This window comes from Hippocampus bargibanti, linkage group LG06 (genome assembly GCF_051943395.1).
Source record: "Hippocampus bargibanti isolate YZ-2025 linkage group LG06, ASM5194339v1, whole genome shotgun sequence".
Classification (NCBI taxonomy): domain Eukaryota; kingdom Metazoa; phylum Chordata; class Actinopteri; order Syngnathiformes; family Syngnathidae; genus Hippocampus; species Hippocampus bargibanti.
Window position 1 is genome coordinate 24,104,549 of NC_142739.1, and position 16,144 is coordinate 24,120,692.

Sequence of the window (16,144 nt, forward strand, 5' to 3'; positions counted from 1 at the left end):
AGCTAGCTATAGATAGTTACTGTCGCTAGCTTGTTCGATACTGTAGCTAGCTAGCTAGGTAGCTAGATAGCAAGATAGCTAGATATAGTTGCTGCTTGTATGTGGTAATAACATAACGATGCACCCATTCATCCATCCATTCTCCTAATCTCCATAAATTTCTGAGATTATGCTAAAAAGATGTATTATGAATGTATCCAATATTAAGAGGCTACAAAAGAAAAAGGAAAACTGAACAAAATGTGACTAAACGCCCTCAAGCCCTACTTAATCTTATTTGAGTGAAAAACAAAATAAAGTCAAAGTCAAAAGGTCAAAGTCAGCTTTATTGTCAAATATGCTAATATGCATGACATACAGCACAGATTAAATTACTGTCCTCTCGGACCCAGCATAAACTGATAAAGGCTAGTAAAATATATCCCACACACACCATCTTTTCCTCCCGGCATATTGATATTTCTATTGTAGCTCTCTGTTGTCTTCCACTCATTTATTTGCGATTCAGTAACCTTCTTATTAATGCAATCATCATCTGAATAACTCTGCTAGTTCCCCTCAATGAATGGTGCCATTGTAACACTTGCATGGAAATGCTTTTTGTCTCCTGTATTCACGGGTGATCAGCAATGCCTTGAGCACACTGGCCTGAGGGTAAACGGAGATCATACAATAGTTTCACCATTGCCTGAAGACAGTCGCTCGATATTAAAAAAAAAAACACCCATTGTCTTTGTAGGAGGGACTTGATGGATGAGAAGAACCTTGCATTCAGACATCGCTTCCCTACTCGCAGATCATATTCATTTATACTTTCCAAACCGTTCATGGTGACATATTGTGTAATGTGTGAATGCTGACAAATGCTGTCACTGAACGCAGACCCCAACAATTTAGGACGGCGGTGCTTATTTATGCATCACTGCAGAGTACGGCAACCCTCAAGCAGCTGGCTGCGTGAATGGATATTTGGTCAGAGCTTCTATCAAAATCAGTGACCCATATTATAACGTTAAAAAAAAAAATCACGCAGACAAACAAGGACATTTTTCACTAAACTACTGCAAGTCACGTGTCGTTAACTTTAGGACAGAGGGGAAAAAATGCAAATATTGTTACACTGTCCGTCTACATGTGTAGCAGCACCATTTGTGTTCAAATATTTTCTTGCTAAATGTTAGCTAATTTTAGTTTGGTGTGTCATTAAACAGCTTGATACCTCTATTTATTTTCCTAGAATTATTAACTATTTACCAAATTGCCGCTTGTTGTGAACAGAGTTGAATTGAGTCAATTGCCATCGTACAGAGCTCCGTTAATCAAATTTTCAAGGAAAAGGCAACTTTCCACAGTTCGGCACACATATGATGTTCATCACAGCTTTTACTGCAAACTTCTGGACACAAGTCACCCATTTATATTTCATTTTGGAACAAGCGCTGCCTAGGAATCAGCATACGGTGTCAATTGGTCTTTTCTTGGGACCGAACCAGATGTTAGAGTTCACACTGTCCAAGATTTCAACCTGGAACCAAGACTCCGGAAGAATCTAGCGTTATACGTATGTATGTTAACCTCACGACATGACAAAACTGGCTCCACAATGGCAACGGCAAATTCAGTCTTCCACCAAATCTGCCGAGTAGGAATCATTTAAGGTAAAAATAACCCACGGCGCTCAAAATTAACAGTGGGGTAGAAAAACAACCACGCATTTCTTGGTGCGGATGACTAAACCACACATTTTTCTCCGGGAAGAAAAAAAATATGAGTAGAAGATTAATAAGTGCACAAGAGCATGACGCCAATGCCCGCCTCTTGGCATTCAGGCAATAAAAGGCTGCACGGAACCCAAACAGGACTTGAAGCCGCGCTATGAAACACGAGCATTGTAAAATAGCATCAGTGCCTGTGACGGCTTCTACTCATCCTTATTTGTGCCTTGACACTGGGGAACATCCCCTTTGCTGTGAATAACAACCCCCTCCCCGACTAATGTCTTGTTAGAGATGAGGAACGAGTAAAGGTGGAGCTCTTTTGGTCCGAGCCACTTCAGTAAATGTTGAGACAGCGAAGAGGACGAGAGCGTCTGAGGAAAAGGCGATGGGGGAGAATGAAGGTGTTAGAGGGCACCGTCTCCGGAGGCCTCGGCGCTTGGCTGCCAGCGTGTGTAAATCAGCAGGCAGCTCACGGCTGCAATGAGGTAGAAAATAAAAAAAACATAAAAGTGTCCGTGTGAAATAAGAGGCAAGGAGAAATCTTTTATGGCCAGCCTAAATTCTCCTTACTCTGCAGTAGATCCAATGGCCATCTCAGCTTGTCTTTTCCAGAGCCCATTCATCATGCTACTGTCTGCATAGCCACAAATTATTCCAATTACCCACCTGCTCTTCATCTACCACGCATATGACCTAATGAGAATCCTAAATTCATCAAATTATCAGTAATAGTGACTTAATAAGGATGTGTCACATTTTTTGATATACTTGTACTGTATTATGAAGGCCAATCCCAAGTACTGTAAGTGTGTTTTCGAAATAAGGATTCCAAGCTTGAATGAGTTGTCACTGCGCTCGTAATATTTTCACTAATGCTATCGGCGATAATGTAATTGCAGTTAAGACGCAAAGCTCCATGTACATATTTTAGTCTCGCTCGACTAAGATTTGATTTGGTTTGGAGGGTTTCATCAACTTTCAAATAATACCACGACGAAATTATGACATTTAAATGTATTTTTGGAGTCAACCAGTCCTCCTTAGGGGGTATCCAGTTGATCCAAAATGCTGATGCTCGCCTCCCAATAAACGTTCGCCAAGCCACTTAGTGTTTCATGGTGTTTTATGGCGTTCACGGTTTCAACGTTATTTATTTATTGTTTTCATCGCCTTTGTTTATGTCTCATTCACTGCTCTTTCTGAATTTATTAGCGAATTGAAAAGCATGACATGGAGCGCCATTCCCGAATTAGTTTGGGTTTAGGTTTTTCTCGCTGGAGGGGCTGGGGGGGGGGCTAAAGCATTCGTAAGACCTCTGGTAATGTTTTTTTACTTTCCATGAGGGGGCAGCATTTGCCTTTTGTCCATGTTAGTGCTTTGTTACAGCTTCAGCTGTTGTTAAAGCACTGTATAAATCTATGTGTATGGATTTTGTACAGCCGCCCCCATTTCAAGCTCAGATATCTCAAGACCTATATAACTTGGGAATTAACTTTTTTTTCTGATGAAAGAAGAGAGTCTACAGTCTCTTATGCTGAATTGAATGTTTATGTAGTCTTAAAACTCAGTATTCTGTTCGTCCTGCAATTTGAGTAAAAATGACACAAACCCTGGCACTGGAGTGGACACGTACTATATTTGCACATCGTCTCGCAGTGCATGTGATATGTGTAGGTTTTACTTTACAACTAAAGTTGAGTTGAAAAATCAGGGTGTTTTCAAGTGTTTCCCGTGGTTAAAAACCACAAGTTTCAGTTATTCTTACTTAATTTGCATTTTTTTTGTGTCTTTTCTAACTGAGTTTGCATTGTTACCAAAGAATTGAAAAAGCTTGTTTTGATACAGCTAGCAAGCTACTTGAAAGTTATGGAGAACGACGTAAAAGGAGAAGAATGTCAATGAATTTGTTTACAAAATAATTCTTTAAGATTTCGGGGATTACAATATGTCACTGTGAAAACGACCAAACTAAACTGGTATGAATTTAAGCAGCATTAATCACTGTTTAAATACAATTGCAATACAATACAGTAAAGTCTCGTTATATCGATATTGTCGGGAGTCAGAAAAAATATCGATATAACCGGACTATTGATATATCTGATCCTGCGGCATGTAAATTTTCTCCTTGCGTTCATAGAAATAGTATCGTAATAAGCAGTACTATCGATATAACCGATATCGATATAACGAGACTTTACTGTATATCAAATGTAGTGCTTGATATGGTACTGGCAATTCCCATTCATCTCAAAATGGCGACTACGTGTTTCTGATATGCCGTAGTGGAAGCTCTGTATTAATAACCTACATCACACATATATGGGTGCTCTATGTGAGCAGTGCACTAAATTAGCTCGGGCTAGCTTGGCAGCTCCAAGTTTGAATAAATAACACGCAGATACTTAATGAGGGTAATCACAAGCAATCTGCTTGTTTAGTGTCTGGTAAAGCCCAGAAACTGAATCCTTCAGCCTTCTTACTTCCTGTGTCTATATAAAGACCTGACATTGAGATTGGAGTTCACTGAGAATTTGAGGTCAGAAGGAGCAGGAAGGCGTCAACGGGTGCCTGTGGAGTAAGAGAGGGAAAGATGGCAGTGCTGAGTGTACTGGAGACTGGCAGCCAGTCAGCTGCACTGAGCTGTTGAACTGTAACAGTGCCCGGGGGCTTGTAATTACACTTAGAGCATCGGTCGCATCACACTGTAAACTATCCGGCCCGGGATCGTTACTCAGTTCACTAACTAGTACAGTAAATCCGAGCTCTGGCCTCATATTAGAGCCTCAGGCAGCGGGTAAACAGAGTTAGAGTATGGCGGCTGGAGCCGAGTAAATTACCAGGGAGGAGATGGAGCGCGGAGCGAAGCGTGGAAGAGGTTTATGGCAGATGGACAAACACCTGCCACAACCGTAAGACTGATTTATCCTGAGTGATATGTCAGCCCGGCAGGGGATAAACCCACACCGTATGAAATGGGGAATAGGAAAGTACAGTGGAAGCTCTCACAATTAAATCATTCAATTCAATTCCCGAATTTATTCGGGAATTGAAAAGCATGACGTGGAACGCTATATAAGTTTTGGGTTTTCTTGCGGGGGTACCGAGAAAGCATTGGTCAGACCTCTGGCAATGTTTTTCCTTCCCACGAGGGGGAATTTGCCTTTTGTACAGCTGCGCCCATTTCAATATCAGATCACTCCATTCCAATATAATTTAGGAATGAACTCATTTTTCTGATGAAAGAAGAGTCTAAAGTTTCTTACACTGCACTGAATGTTTATGTAGTCCTCAAACACAATATTCTGTCTGTCCTGCAAATTGAGTGAAAATGACAAAAATCAGTTTCATCCAGTCATTCCGGGTAGAGTGAACGCTGGCGCCAATGGCTGCCGCTGCTCACCCGCACAAAAAAAGAAAAAGCTCTTATCTCGTGACTGTAAAATGTCCTTGAGTTTTGAAAAGCACTTAGAAATTAAATTTGTTATTATTATTATAATAAAAACCCTGGCACTGAAGCGGACACATTTTTACACATCGTCTAGCAGTGAATGAATTAATCAAAACTCTGAATTCAACTCTATTAATCAGATAATCGAGTATATGGACACAAATAATTGTGATCAATGCACTGGAGGAATACAAGCCGACAGAACGGACCGGAAATTACTTTATACCTTGGCTGTTTTAGAATCAGAAAACTTTGGAGGAGTGGCCTTAACAGTCGACTGACATCATCCTCGATAAATGGAATAGGCCAGCCCTTAGGGAGCTTGGTGGATTCCATCACATTTTGCTTCCCTTTCACTTGCGTCACATTGCAAAGAGGCTATGCTATTGTGATAGAGCTCACTTTAAGGTTTAAAGGACAACCGACACCATTTTTTTGTTTCCTAACTGACATCAGAAAAACGTTTTATAGCATCTAAAATACCCAAAACACGCAGGATGATATTTTTAGTCAAATGCAAAACACCAATAAAAATGACTTCAAGTGTCCCAAAACTGCCAGAAAATGAGCTTGGAACTGGGCAGATTCAGAAAGTCCCGCCCCCTTATTCGTGACGTCACACCAGGATACTCCTTCACAAACTGCCTTGCTCCAGAATCAAGCCAATGGCTTCAGAGAGTTCAGGTTCGGAGAAGATGCTTTCTTGTTACTCATCAAGTTATGAATATGATTCAAATAGATCTGAAGAGGAAAGCATAAATGTTTGCAATCGATTAAAGAAGTCCTTCCATATTAATTCGAGCCTTCTGGACTCCAATGTCTCTTCCTTTCGGCTTTTCCCTTCAAGGGTCGCCACAGCAAATCAGTGTCCTCCATCTTTAGAGGTTTGATCCGCATGTTTGTTTTGGCCAAGCTTTTACATCGGATGCCCTTCCTAACACAACCCTCTGTATTTATCCGGGCTTGGGACCGGCACAAGAAGACTTATGTCCCTTTGTAGCGCCCAGAAAATGCATACGATGGCGCACAAGCTCTGTTGGAAATGGGCTGATTTGTCCACTGGGAATTTGTGTAAACTTACACCTTCTTTATGCGTTTTACCGCAATTGGCTGCGACACACGATTCACCATCGCGTTATTTATGTATTTTTCCTTCTAATTTCACGATCAACACAGTGTTTTCAGATGAAAAAAAATACCCAAAATGCATTGTGTATCGCTATCTCTGTCACGGGCGTTCCCTCCATGGCGTCACTTAGGGGATCGTCATCAACTCGAAAACAAGACTTCATGAATTTTCAGCGAGAGTCTTAAAACCGAGTCTTAAAACCGCTATATGTGGTGGAATCTTTGTAAAATGCACTCAGTAGAAGTCATTTGAAGTGTCCTTCAAATCAGGTTGAAAAAAAAAACGCTGCTCTGGGGGGCTACGTTTGTAGCAGTCTTCAACTTGGGTATCCTTTGGGCAGCATTATGACACAAACTACCTTTAAAAACACCCACAGGCCTCTTTACTCTATTTAAAAGCCTTCCCCATTGTTAGAAAGAAATCTGCTGTTACGAGATGACAAATAAGAGTAGCGGACCCTTGAAATATGTGCTACAGGAACATTTGCATTTTATTAAAGTTATTCATAAATCATTGCGTTAAAGGCCCATTTGGGAGCAAGGTGGATAGGCGATCAATTTGCACGTCTTATATATAACTGCTGACATGCTCTGTCAGGATATGGCGAAGCCATTAGCATTCTTCCACATGAACCAAGACAATGCATTTAGTGCAAAAACTGCACGCATTCGAATCGATGCTTGTACTATAACAAATTGAGTTGTTCCGTCTATACTCCAAATTATACTGTAGAGCACAGGTGTCAAAGTCAAGGACCGGGGGCCAAATCCGGCCCGTCACATCATTTTTTCGGCCCTCAAAAGCAAATCAAACTTGTGAAATTCCATGATGCTTGCTAAAATCCTAACCAAAATGTCATATTTTTGGGTGTAAACCACAATAACAGTCATTATTCTTGACTTCAGATTTGAAAACTAGTTATTCCTTAATTTGTTATGCGCTCTATATGTAATATGTGGAGGGGATTAAACATTCTAATGGCTTCCCCAAATTCATAACTGCCCTCGAGAGGAAACCAAAAAACTACAATGAGACCCGTGGCAAAAAAATGACTTTGACACCCCTGCTGTAGACATTCTCAATTTTCAGGTTGGGACCAAAAAGTGGGTGGGTGGTGGACAGTTTGTTCAAATCTATTTTTTTTCAGAAGATTCTCTTTTTATGACTGTACAGATATACATTTTGACGTTATGCCAGCATCATGGTCTTGAAACAGTTATAGTTACACTTGTCTGCATCAGAATTTTGTTAGATGGAATTATGATGTTTCATTTTACAATCATAAAAGCGAGTCCTGACTTAGCAATAATAAGGAAATGTTCACGCCTGGGTGCCCAAGGTTGCGAATCACAGATCAAAATAATTAAAGTACTGTGAAGTCTTTCATCACTTTGCTGCTGTGAAATGTAAATTTCTCCACTGTGAGACTAATAAAGGCATATCCAATCCAATCCAAGTACTCTTTAAAAATAGATAGCTATGTAGCTAGCTAGATAGCTAGCTAGATAAATAAATGCTGTGCAAATGCCCATTTTCATGACATAAATGGGTATGTATTTAAAAAAAAAGCCACCAAGATCAATCCCCCCGCCAAAAAAAAAAAATCTACTAAAAATGGGGTGAATAACCTGTAAAATTAAAATTTTGCTAGCCTAAATACAATAACTGAAATAATGCGGTGTGCACACCCTTCTATATGCGTAACTGGTGTCTGTGTTCCAATCACAGTGAAACTTGAGGGGAAAATGGCTTTAAAACAGGCCTACCACCATTTCAAGTTAGTTTGATTCACCTTTTTGTTGTTTTGACTTCAAGATGGCGCAACGAGAGTGGCTGCCTTGATAGCAGGTAATAAATTTTGTTTTTCTGTCCTTTCCTTTCCTCTTACTTTCATCACTTTGCTGCTGTGAAATGTACAATTCTCCACTGTGAGACAAATAGAGGCTAATCCAATCCAAACTAAGGCTGGAGAATGTGTGTTTACAAGGATTGATATTTCAAAAGTTCATGTTCGTTTCATTGGACAACAACAAAATCCCCTCAACACATGCGAGAAGGTGTTATGGTTGGAAGAAACTCAATGTTTAACTTTTAGGGCTACAATTTCAAAATATATTTGGCTGGGGATTGGCATACCAGATATTCTGTTTGACAGATTACAAAATGATGTAAAATGTCTTCTTCCATTCTGTGCTTTCACCAATAAAATTATTTTCTTAAAACAACCGGTCTTCACATTCACTTATCAGCCAACCGATACCTTGATGTGTCAAGTGCCTTGAGTTATGTTAACGGAACTTGACCTCAATTAAAAATGGGTTTGCTCTTGAAAACGGTCTATGTGGACTTGTAAGGATGTGGACAGGCAGAAGGGCTTTAATGGAATGCTGACAAAAAGCCAGTTGGAGAGGCAATACATTTGCTGTGAAATCTCAGACGATGGCACATAAATAAGGCTTTGGTGTCATTCCTGACAGAAAACTCAGTGAAGCCGCATGCTGACCGACTGTATGTCACAACGACCTGGTGAAAAGTACATAATGCAAACAGCTGACAGCTTGATCAAGATGAGATCCCCAAATGCCTTGAGCTCTTTGCGGAAGCCTCAAGGGTTATAGTAGGTCAAGAGGACGCATACATGCACGCATGACCATGACATTCCTCGTCTGTGGTGAGCAAGCCTCACAGCGAAACAACTTAAAGTGCACTGGTTTCCAGTAATACGATCAGCTACAGCACAAACCCCCGCAGTGACCTCCGAGGCAAACATAGTGCAGAATAATCATGTTTCACTCTTGTTTCTTTTGTAAAGACATCTGGTTCAAGTAACTAAAAACCATATTTGAATATTAATAAACTCCAAGGTCTGACAATGGAAGAAACAAAATGGTATTAGCAGTGGTGGGCCGTCAAGGCCTGCAGGGCCTTCTCTGCTGGCCTAAAAATATCTGAATCACAGACTAATGTGAATTAGATTTTGTCCATGAATTCTGATTAAATAATTCCAAATTGTCTTTCAGCGTGCTTTCATTGCTTTTCCCCTGTTGTACTGCTTCCAGACGAGTGTTTTCGTACTTGAGCATTCAACCAATCACATTTCAGACATTATTTGTTACGGGGGTCAGAAATCTACCTGGATGCCTTCACAATCGGTTCTGTGGGTCCTGGAGCATAACAATCAATGTAGATGAAACTGTTGCTTTAACCAATCAGTTGGCAACCTAAGGCCTGTTGGAAGGCGCTGGCAACGTCAGTTTTTGCAAACTATGATTGGCTAGTCAAGCTAGCCAATCATATTATCACTAGCTGCTAGTGATAAGAGCATACTGGCCAGAGCTAGCACACTGTATCGGTAGCAAGCTGCATAAACTCGGCTCCTGCATAATATTTGTGTTGATTTAATAGTGGGGTTTTTTTCAACCCACAATGGCTGAAGGAGGAGAAATAAATAAATATGGTTGCAGATATGGTGTAAAAGCCATTTTCAAGACGAGATGGACATCATTAAGAAATGTTGGACAGCTCTCAAGCTATCATAAATAGCAAATAATATTACAATTTTATGAGATTATCATAAATTCACACGTTCGTAGTAAAGATTTAAACAGTTTAATGACAGTATTTCTTAAGTTTCTTCAAGTCACAAGTTATTTTCTGGCCAATGCCACCCTCTAGTAGACGTGTAGTAAATCACACAACACGCAGCTGTGGAGTGATTCAGACGTAGCACTACTGAAGGCCTAGGAGTGACATGCACGGCCCGCCACCGGGTTTTAGTGGCATCATTTGTTCTTTGACAGATCGTTGTTTTACTTTTAAATTACATATACAAAGTAGTACAGATGATGGCTGAAGAAACCTTTTCATCGATGGACCACTCCTGTACGACAGAGTTTACACAGACGTTTTAAATTACATATTCTCATGTCATCTCATTTTGTAATCTATTTTTATGTAAAATGTTATTTACTTTAGATTCTACATTCTGTAGTCAAGAGTCTCTTTCTCATCAACTCCATCCATCCAGTCTGTATATGATATGTCCACCTATGATCATCTTTCTGGTTCCTGGTATTAATTGGTGATGCTCTGGTATCATCAAGAGTAATTTACTGTGCTCTAGATTCATGATGTGTTGGCATTTATCTAGGAAACATTTTATCTTGATGTTAAATTGCAATAAAATAACCTGTATATTTCCAGAATATGGCAGTGTACCTCTAAACGGGAGATGGGGGTATAGTTGACATCCATTAAGGATATCCATTATTGTCACATAAAAATGAAAGGCAATATTTAGTCTGATTTGTCTCTGGCAACCATTTTCGGACAGTAAAAGACAGACCCTGATGGTCAATAGCGAGCCAGGCAGCAAGGAAAGGCACGTTGAAGTCTTCATTTAAATATCAAAACATAAAATTGTTGGCTGAAACGGTGTCATGATATCCTGTTGTCACACATAAGTCAATTGATGATTTGAGCTGCCTGAAAATTCCCAGCGTTCCGCTGCGCCCATTTTCCACATGAAATAAAATATTTCCTCTCTACCTATAACACAGCGGCAACGCCGTATATTCAATAACTAATTATGGTAATTCATTAGACCTCCAGCCAGCAGAGAAACTTCACGCCTGCACCGTACAGTAAAGAGCAGGATTTATGTTGCTTCTGAATGTCACCCAAAGGACGGGAGAACTCGCTCATCACTCAGGAAGAACAAACCCCAGACGCCGGAGAAAAGATGAAGGGGAATACTGACACACTTCCTTTTCTAACTTTGCCACAACCTTGAACGGGCCTCCTCGTAAGCCAAAACAACTGTGCTGGAACTTGGCTATTTGACTCAGGAAGGCCGTAAAATGATACGTACAGTGTGTGCCTAACCTCGCAAAGAACGCGCCAAGCGAACGCTGCCTCGCCTGCTGTCAAACAACCCCTCGGAGAGCGATAAGCGTCTGTGCTATCAGAGTGCCGGTCTGCCTTATTAGTGCACCTCAGGCACACGGCCCAGCCGGCCATCTGGCACGCTGTGATCTGCTGCCCGGCAAACTCTCTCAGGCCCCATAAAGTACTATGAGACCTCTTTGAAGCATGCAACAAAAGTGCTGACCGAATGAATGAATCATTTTATTACAAATAGATACATATGTATTCTGAAAACTGACTGAAAGAATCTCACGTTGACAGTGCATGTCCAACTGTAACACTAAAAAGGGCAAAGGTTATGGCTCAGTTCGATCTATGCTCTTTGTAGGGTCTCTATTGCCACCTTGTGGTATAATTATCATTTTAAAACATGTTTATCCCAAACTTGAATCATCCCGGGACTTTGATTTTCCTGTTGTCACCAAGTGGAAACCCACTATTAAGAAAAGTAAGAATAATAAAGACAATGTTCAAAACTAGCTTTTGAACATATTGCTGGTATATCACATTTTAAAGCAGAACTACATATGTGCATTTATTTGAGAAACTGAGAATGAATAGGACGATTGCACATCTAAAAATGGAAAGTAAAATTAAATTGCACTTATCTTGCTACTGCCTATTTTTAGGAAAAGTACATCAATGGTTTGTCTTCTTTCGAAATTACGCTGGAGAAAGGTGCAAATGATTTTAGTTATGACTGTATATCTAAAAATGGCAGAGAAACTTGTTCAGGTGAAAACACATAAAAAGTATAGACGTTTTGTTTGGAAAACACTTTTAGGGCCTTGGAAAAAAACCTGAGAATTCAGCACAGCGGTAACCTCGGGCATGATGATATATACTTACCGTATTTTCCAGTGTATAACGCGCACTGGAGTGTAAGGCGCACCCCCCATCAATGGTGTATTTTCAAACTTTGTACATACATAAGGCGCACCGGACTATAAGGCACACCTTCAAATGAATAAAAATAATTTTCTAAATGTATTATACAAAAATATAAAAGTTTCCCAAACATAAAGCACACCACATTATAAGGTGCTACAGTAGAGGCTGGAGTTACTCACTACTTCATATACAGGGGCAAATGGAGTCGCTGGCTGCTGACATGTTGCCAGACCTGTTGTGGCTCAATATGACTTCATATATAAGGCGCACCGGCGTATAAGGCACATGGTCATCTTTTGAAGAAAATCAAGGCTTTTGGGTACGCCTTATAAACCGGAAAATACCGTACGCTGATGTGGAAAAAAGTAAGTTGCGCATTGATCACAGAATCTATGGAAATCAAGACCCCCTGCAACCCCAATTTTGGTGCCCACTTACCAACTGAGAGTACAGGTGAAGTCTTGAAGTCCATTTGATGAGGGAAAAAAACAGTACAGTGTGTCAGAAATGGATCAGAATGGCTATAACGTTGCATGCCACTGTATTTTAATGAGAGTCTTTTGAACAAAGCAAAATTACCAGTATAATCCATTGTGTTTACAAAGCATAGAGCTCCAGTAAGTAGTCTCTCGGTACAATTCCGATATTTCCATTTTTCTCTCCAACCCACCAACCATAGCTCTGGTACTCCTGATGGAAAACAGAAGCAAAAAAAAAATAGTGATGATGGATGAAGCCAAAAAGAGATGCATGCACGCACACAATGATATTTTGACGCTTACCAATAATCATGTCTGGTTGAGAGAATAGAGCAATTGTATATTATTGGATTGGATTTGCCTGTATTAGCCTTTCTATGTGTGTGTGTGTGTGTGTGTGTGTGTGTGTGTGTGTGTGTGTGTGTGTGTGTGTGTGTGTGTGTGTGTGTGTGTGTGTGTGTGTGTGTGTGTGTGTGTGTGTGTTTAATATGCCCTCAGTCGTCTAAACATGGCCTTTTGATGAATATTGTGTTAGTGGAATACACATGAAGAAGCAAAATCTATCCCGCTCGATGGCGGCGGCCATTTTGTGACTTGCAATTGCCGGAAAATGACATCACTGTTGCTCAGGGATCAGGTCACGACAGTCATGGCTAACTTGTTGTCTAGGTTTATTCGTACTTAACATTCGCAAGCTTAAGCACTGTGATGTCATTTTCAGTCACCAGCAAATAAATGGCAGGAAGAAAAAAATGTGTAGATTTTTCGAGTTATTATGCAAGAATTGCAATATTAATCAGAATAGCTTGTTTCGACAATGTTTTGTGTCAGCGTATAGATTATTGTAAAATCTTTGACTTGACTTTCCCTTGAATGATGTGAACAAATTGTGCCTGACCTTTGAGGTCCCACGGTTTTGACATTACATTGCATTGTTTTCTGCTCACTGTCATTTATCATCAACACATTTCCCGTTGACTGCTTGATTATACACACATCAGATTCAATGTACGTAAAAAGCCATCATATATTAATCTGTCACAGCAAGGCAAAAAATAAAAGTTCCTCTGAGTGGGTGTCAGCATAGAGGACACAGAGGAGACGCGTCTTGCCTCTCCTCTTTGACCAAGAGCCTGACCTCACATCAAAGTCTTGGCCAGGACATGAATCAACACTGAGAACTCCACAAAAGGGGAGGGGGAGGAACAAGAACCTGCACAATGTCTGAATGCCAGAAGTGAACACATCTGTATTCACTTATTGGGTGAATGCTCTAAAGTGTCCAAGAAACAAAAAAACAAAACAATTTATTTTCTCTGCTTTTTTCTGTTGCACCTAATAGCACTGCCATTGCTGAGTGTATTCAAACAAAATGTGCGGCTCATTTGGGAATGCTGAGCAACCATTTTTCTTAGTCCAAACATGCACAGTATTGATTGAAAATATTGGACTTTTGTCTACAAGAAGATTAAAAGCATGTCACGACGTTCCCAGAAAGCAATCCGATTACTCTGGCGTCATCCCTGTGTCGCTCACAGCTCCTGAGGGTACTATATTTATATGATAGCCAGAGATTGTTATCATAGTGCAGCCTCTACCCACAATTTGCAAGGGAGTAGCCTACCGTATTTTCCGGTGTATAAGGCACAGTGGAGTAAAAGGCGTACCCCCAATGAATGGTGTAATTTCAAACTTATTTCATATATAAGACGCACCGGACTATAAAGCGCATCTTCAATGAATGAAAAAAGGTATAATATATAAATATAAGGCACATCACATTATAAGGCACGACAGAGGCTGGGGTCACGCATGACTTCTGCTACAGGGGGAAAAGGAGTCTGTGGCTACGAGACCTGTAGTGGCTCAATATGACTTCACATATAAGGCGCACCTCCGTATAAGACGCAGGGTCATATTTTAATAAGGTAGTTCCCAGGATGTGACCACAAAGAATCATTTATCCGGTTGTAATGTCCTAATTTATTTGACTACCATGTAGAAGGTATTCCTCACAACAACAGTAATCAATCACATGAACCGTAATGGTTTACGGTCTTTTTTGCGACTTTGAAACAGTGAGAAATATATCACAAAAAGAAATTTCCTGTTGTGTTTATTATTTTGCTTTATGTTGACCATTATGTGAAGCGCTTTGTTACAGCTATTGTGAAAGTGCGATATAAATTAGGATGTATTGTATTTTATTGTAAAAAAAAAAAAAATGTGAGACAGATGCAATATTTACCCCATGTTTACATCTAAAATATACCAAATTTGACTGTGGACTAAATAAAAAGGTGACATAAATGTGTGATAAAAAAAGGCCAACCCCACAGGCAATTTATATTGTAAATCTAACAAATTCTATTAAATGCTAAATAAACAATCCTCAATGTCAATTCCATTTCATTTGCTTGTCATGTGATAACATTTTACCACAACCCTCTTGGTCATAACATTGCAGAGAGAGTCGTGTGCGGGTGCGCGTATGTGTGGGTGGGTGCAAGCAAGAGAGTGTGTGTAACAACTTCCTGTCACTAGTCTTTGAAAGTGGCAACACCTCATTGTGCAGTTCTGGTTGACAAATACGTCGTGCTTGAGTGGGTGCGCAACACAACATGAGAGAGAGACAAACGACTAATGGCACGTCTTCACTGGCTACACACAGAAGCCTTGGTCAGCAAGTAACGCTGCCCCGTCACTTTAATACCTTTCGGCGATAGAAACAATCGGTGCATCTGTTTACAAGCACATACAGTATTGGGGAGTATGTGTTAAGGGGCGGGTTGATCTAGGTTAGGAGAACATCACACAGCAGCAGCATGAAGTTAGGACATTGTTTACATTTTATCAACCATTGCAGCCACTTAAGCCGAGTGAGACGTTTCTTTTCTCCATTAGTTTTATGTGCTGTGACATGAACTGCTGAGGGGGAGGCGGAGGAGGAAGTGGGTGTTTGGTGCAAGCATATCTGGACAAAGCACCCCCTTCCTTAGCCCAGTCGGGCACTATAATCAGCACGCAGGCCCAACTGGGGGGTCTTGCAGCTGTACCACTTACTATAGCTTATTTCTGAGCTGAAGAATGGGGGAGGGCTGGAAAAGGGGGAGAATTGGGGGGAGCGGAGCAAGGAGTCGGCTGTCCCTCCTGCTGCAGCCCAGACAGGTTTTATGGTTGCTGCCCTCTCAGTGGGCCACAACCCCCAATACCAAGGTTCCAGCTAATGGTGCTCGCAGTCTTAGAGAAAGGGCAACTTGATTCTTGGCCCTTTTCCGCACACAAAGGGAGGAGTCGTAAACAAGCGTTTGGCCATTGAGCGCTGGAACGTCTGTCTGCTTTGTTTCGTTTGGTTCCTCACACCAGTGAAAAAGGGACGCGATTCATTTTGTGGATCTATACCTAAATGATTGACACTGTCATTCAGCATCAAAAGTGATCGTTGACAATTTCAGCTTCCTTAAAAAAATAAACAAATAAAATAATCTTGTCCAGTGATTTGTCTTTTGGTCAATTTGTAATTTAGAACAGAAATTTGGGCCTGGTCAAG

General features: G+C 40.6%; 1 protein-coding gene across 8 annotated transcripts in view; it reads right to left on the reverse strand.

Annotated features, from left to right (window-relative positions):
• The window catches only part of skap2 (src kinase associated phosphoprotein 2), a 65,662-nt gene that overhangs the window by 41,135 nt on the left and 8,383 nt on the right, over positions 1 to 16,144 (reverse strand). For 5 of the 8 annotated variants that reach the window (XR_016115164.1, XR_016115163.1, XR_016115166.1 and 2 more), the window contains 2 exons: positions 12,695 to 12,805; positions 12,554 to 12,575 (listed from right to left, as the gene is read on the reverse strand). Coding sequence is in view for 4 of the 8 variants with exons in the window: in XM_088997689.1 (XP_088853815.1) it covers positions 12,713 to 12,805 (93 nt within the window). In the remaining 4 variants the exon portion in view is untranslated. Of the gene's footprint in view, positions 1 to 217; positions 4,290 to 12,553; positions 12,576 to 12,598; positions 12,806 to 16,144 lie in introns of those variants that run through there. The other 3 variants (XM_088997691.1, XM_088997692.1, XM_088997690.1) reach the window with 3 other exon arrangements.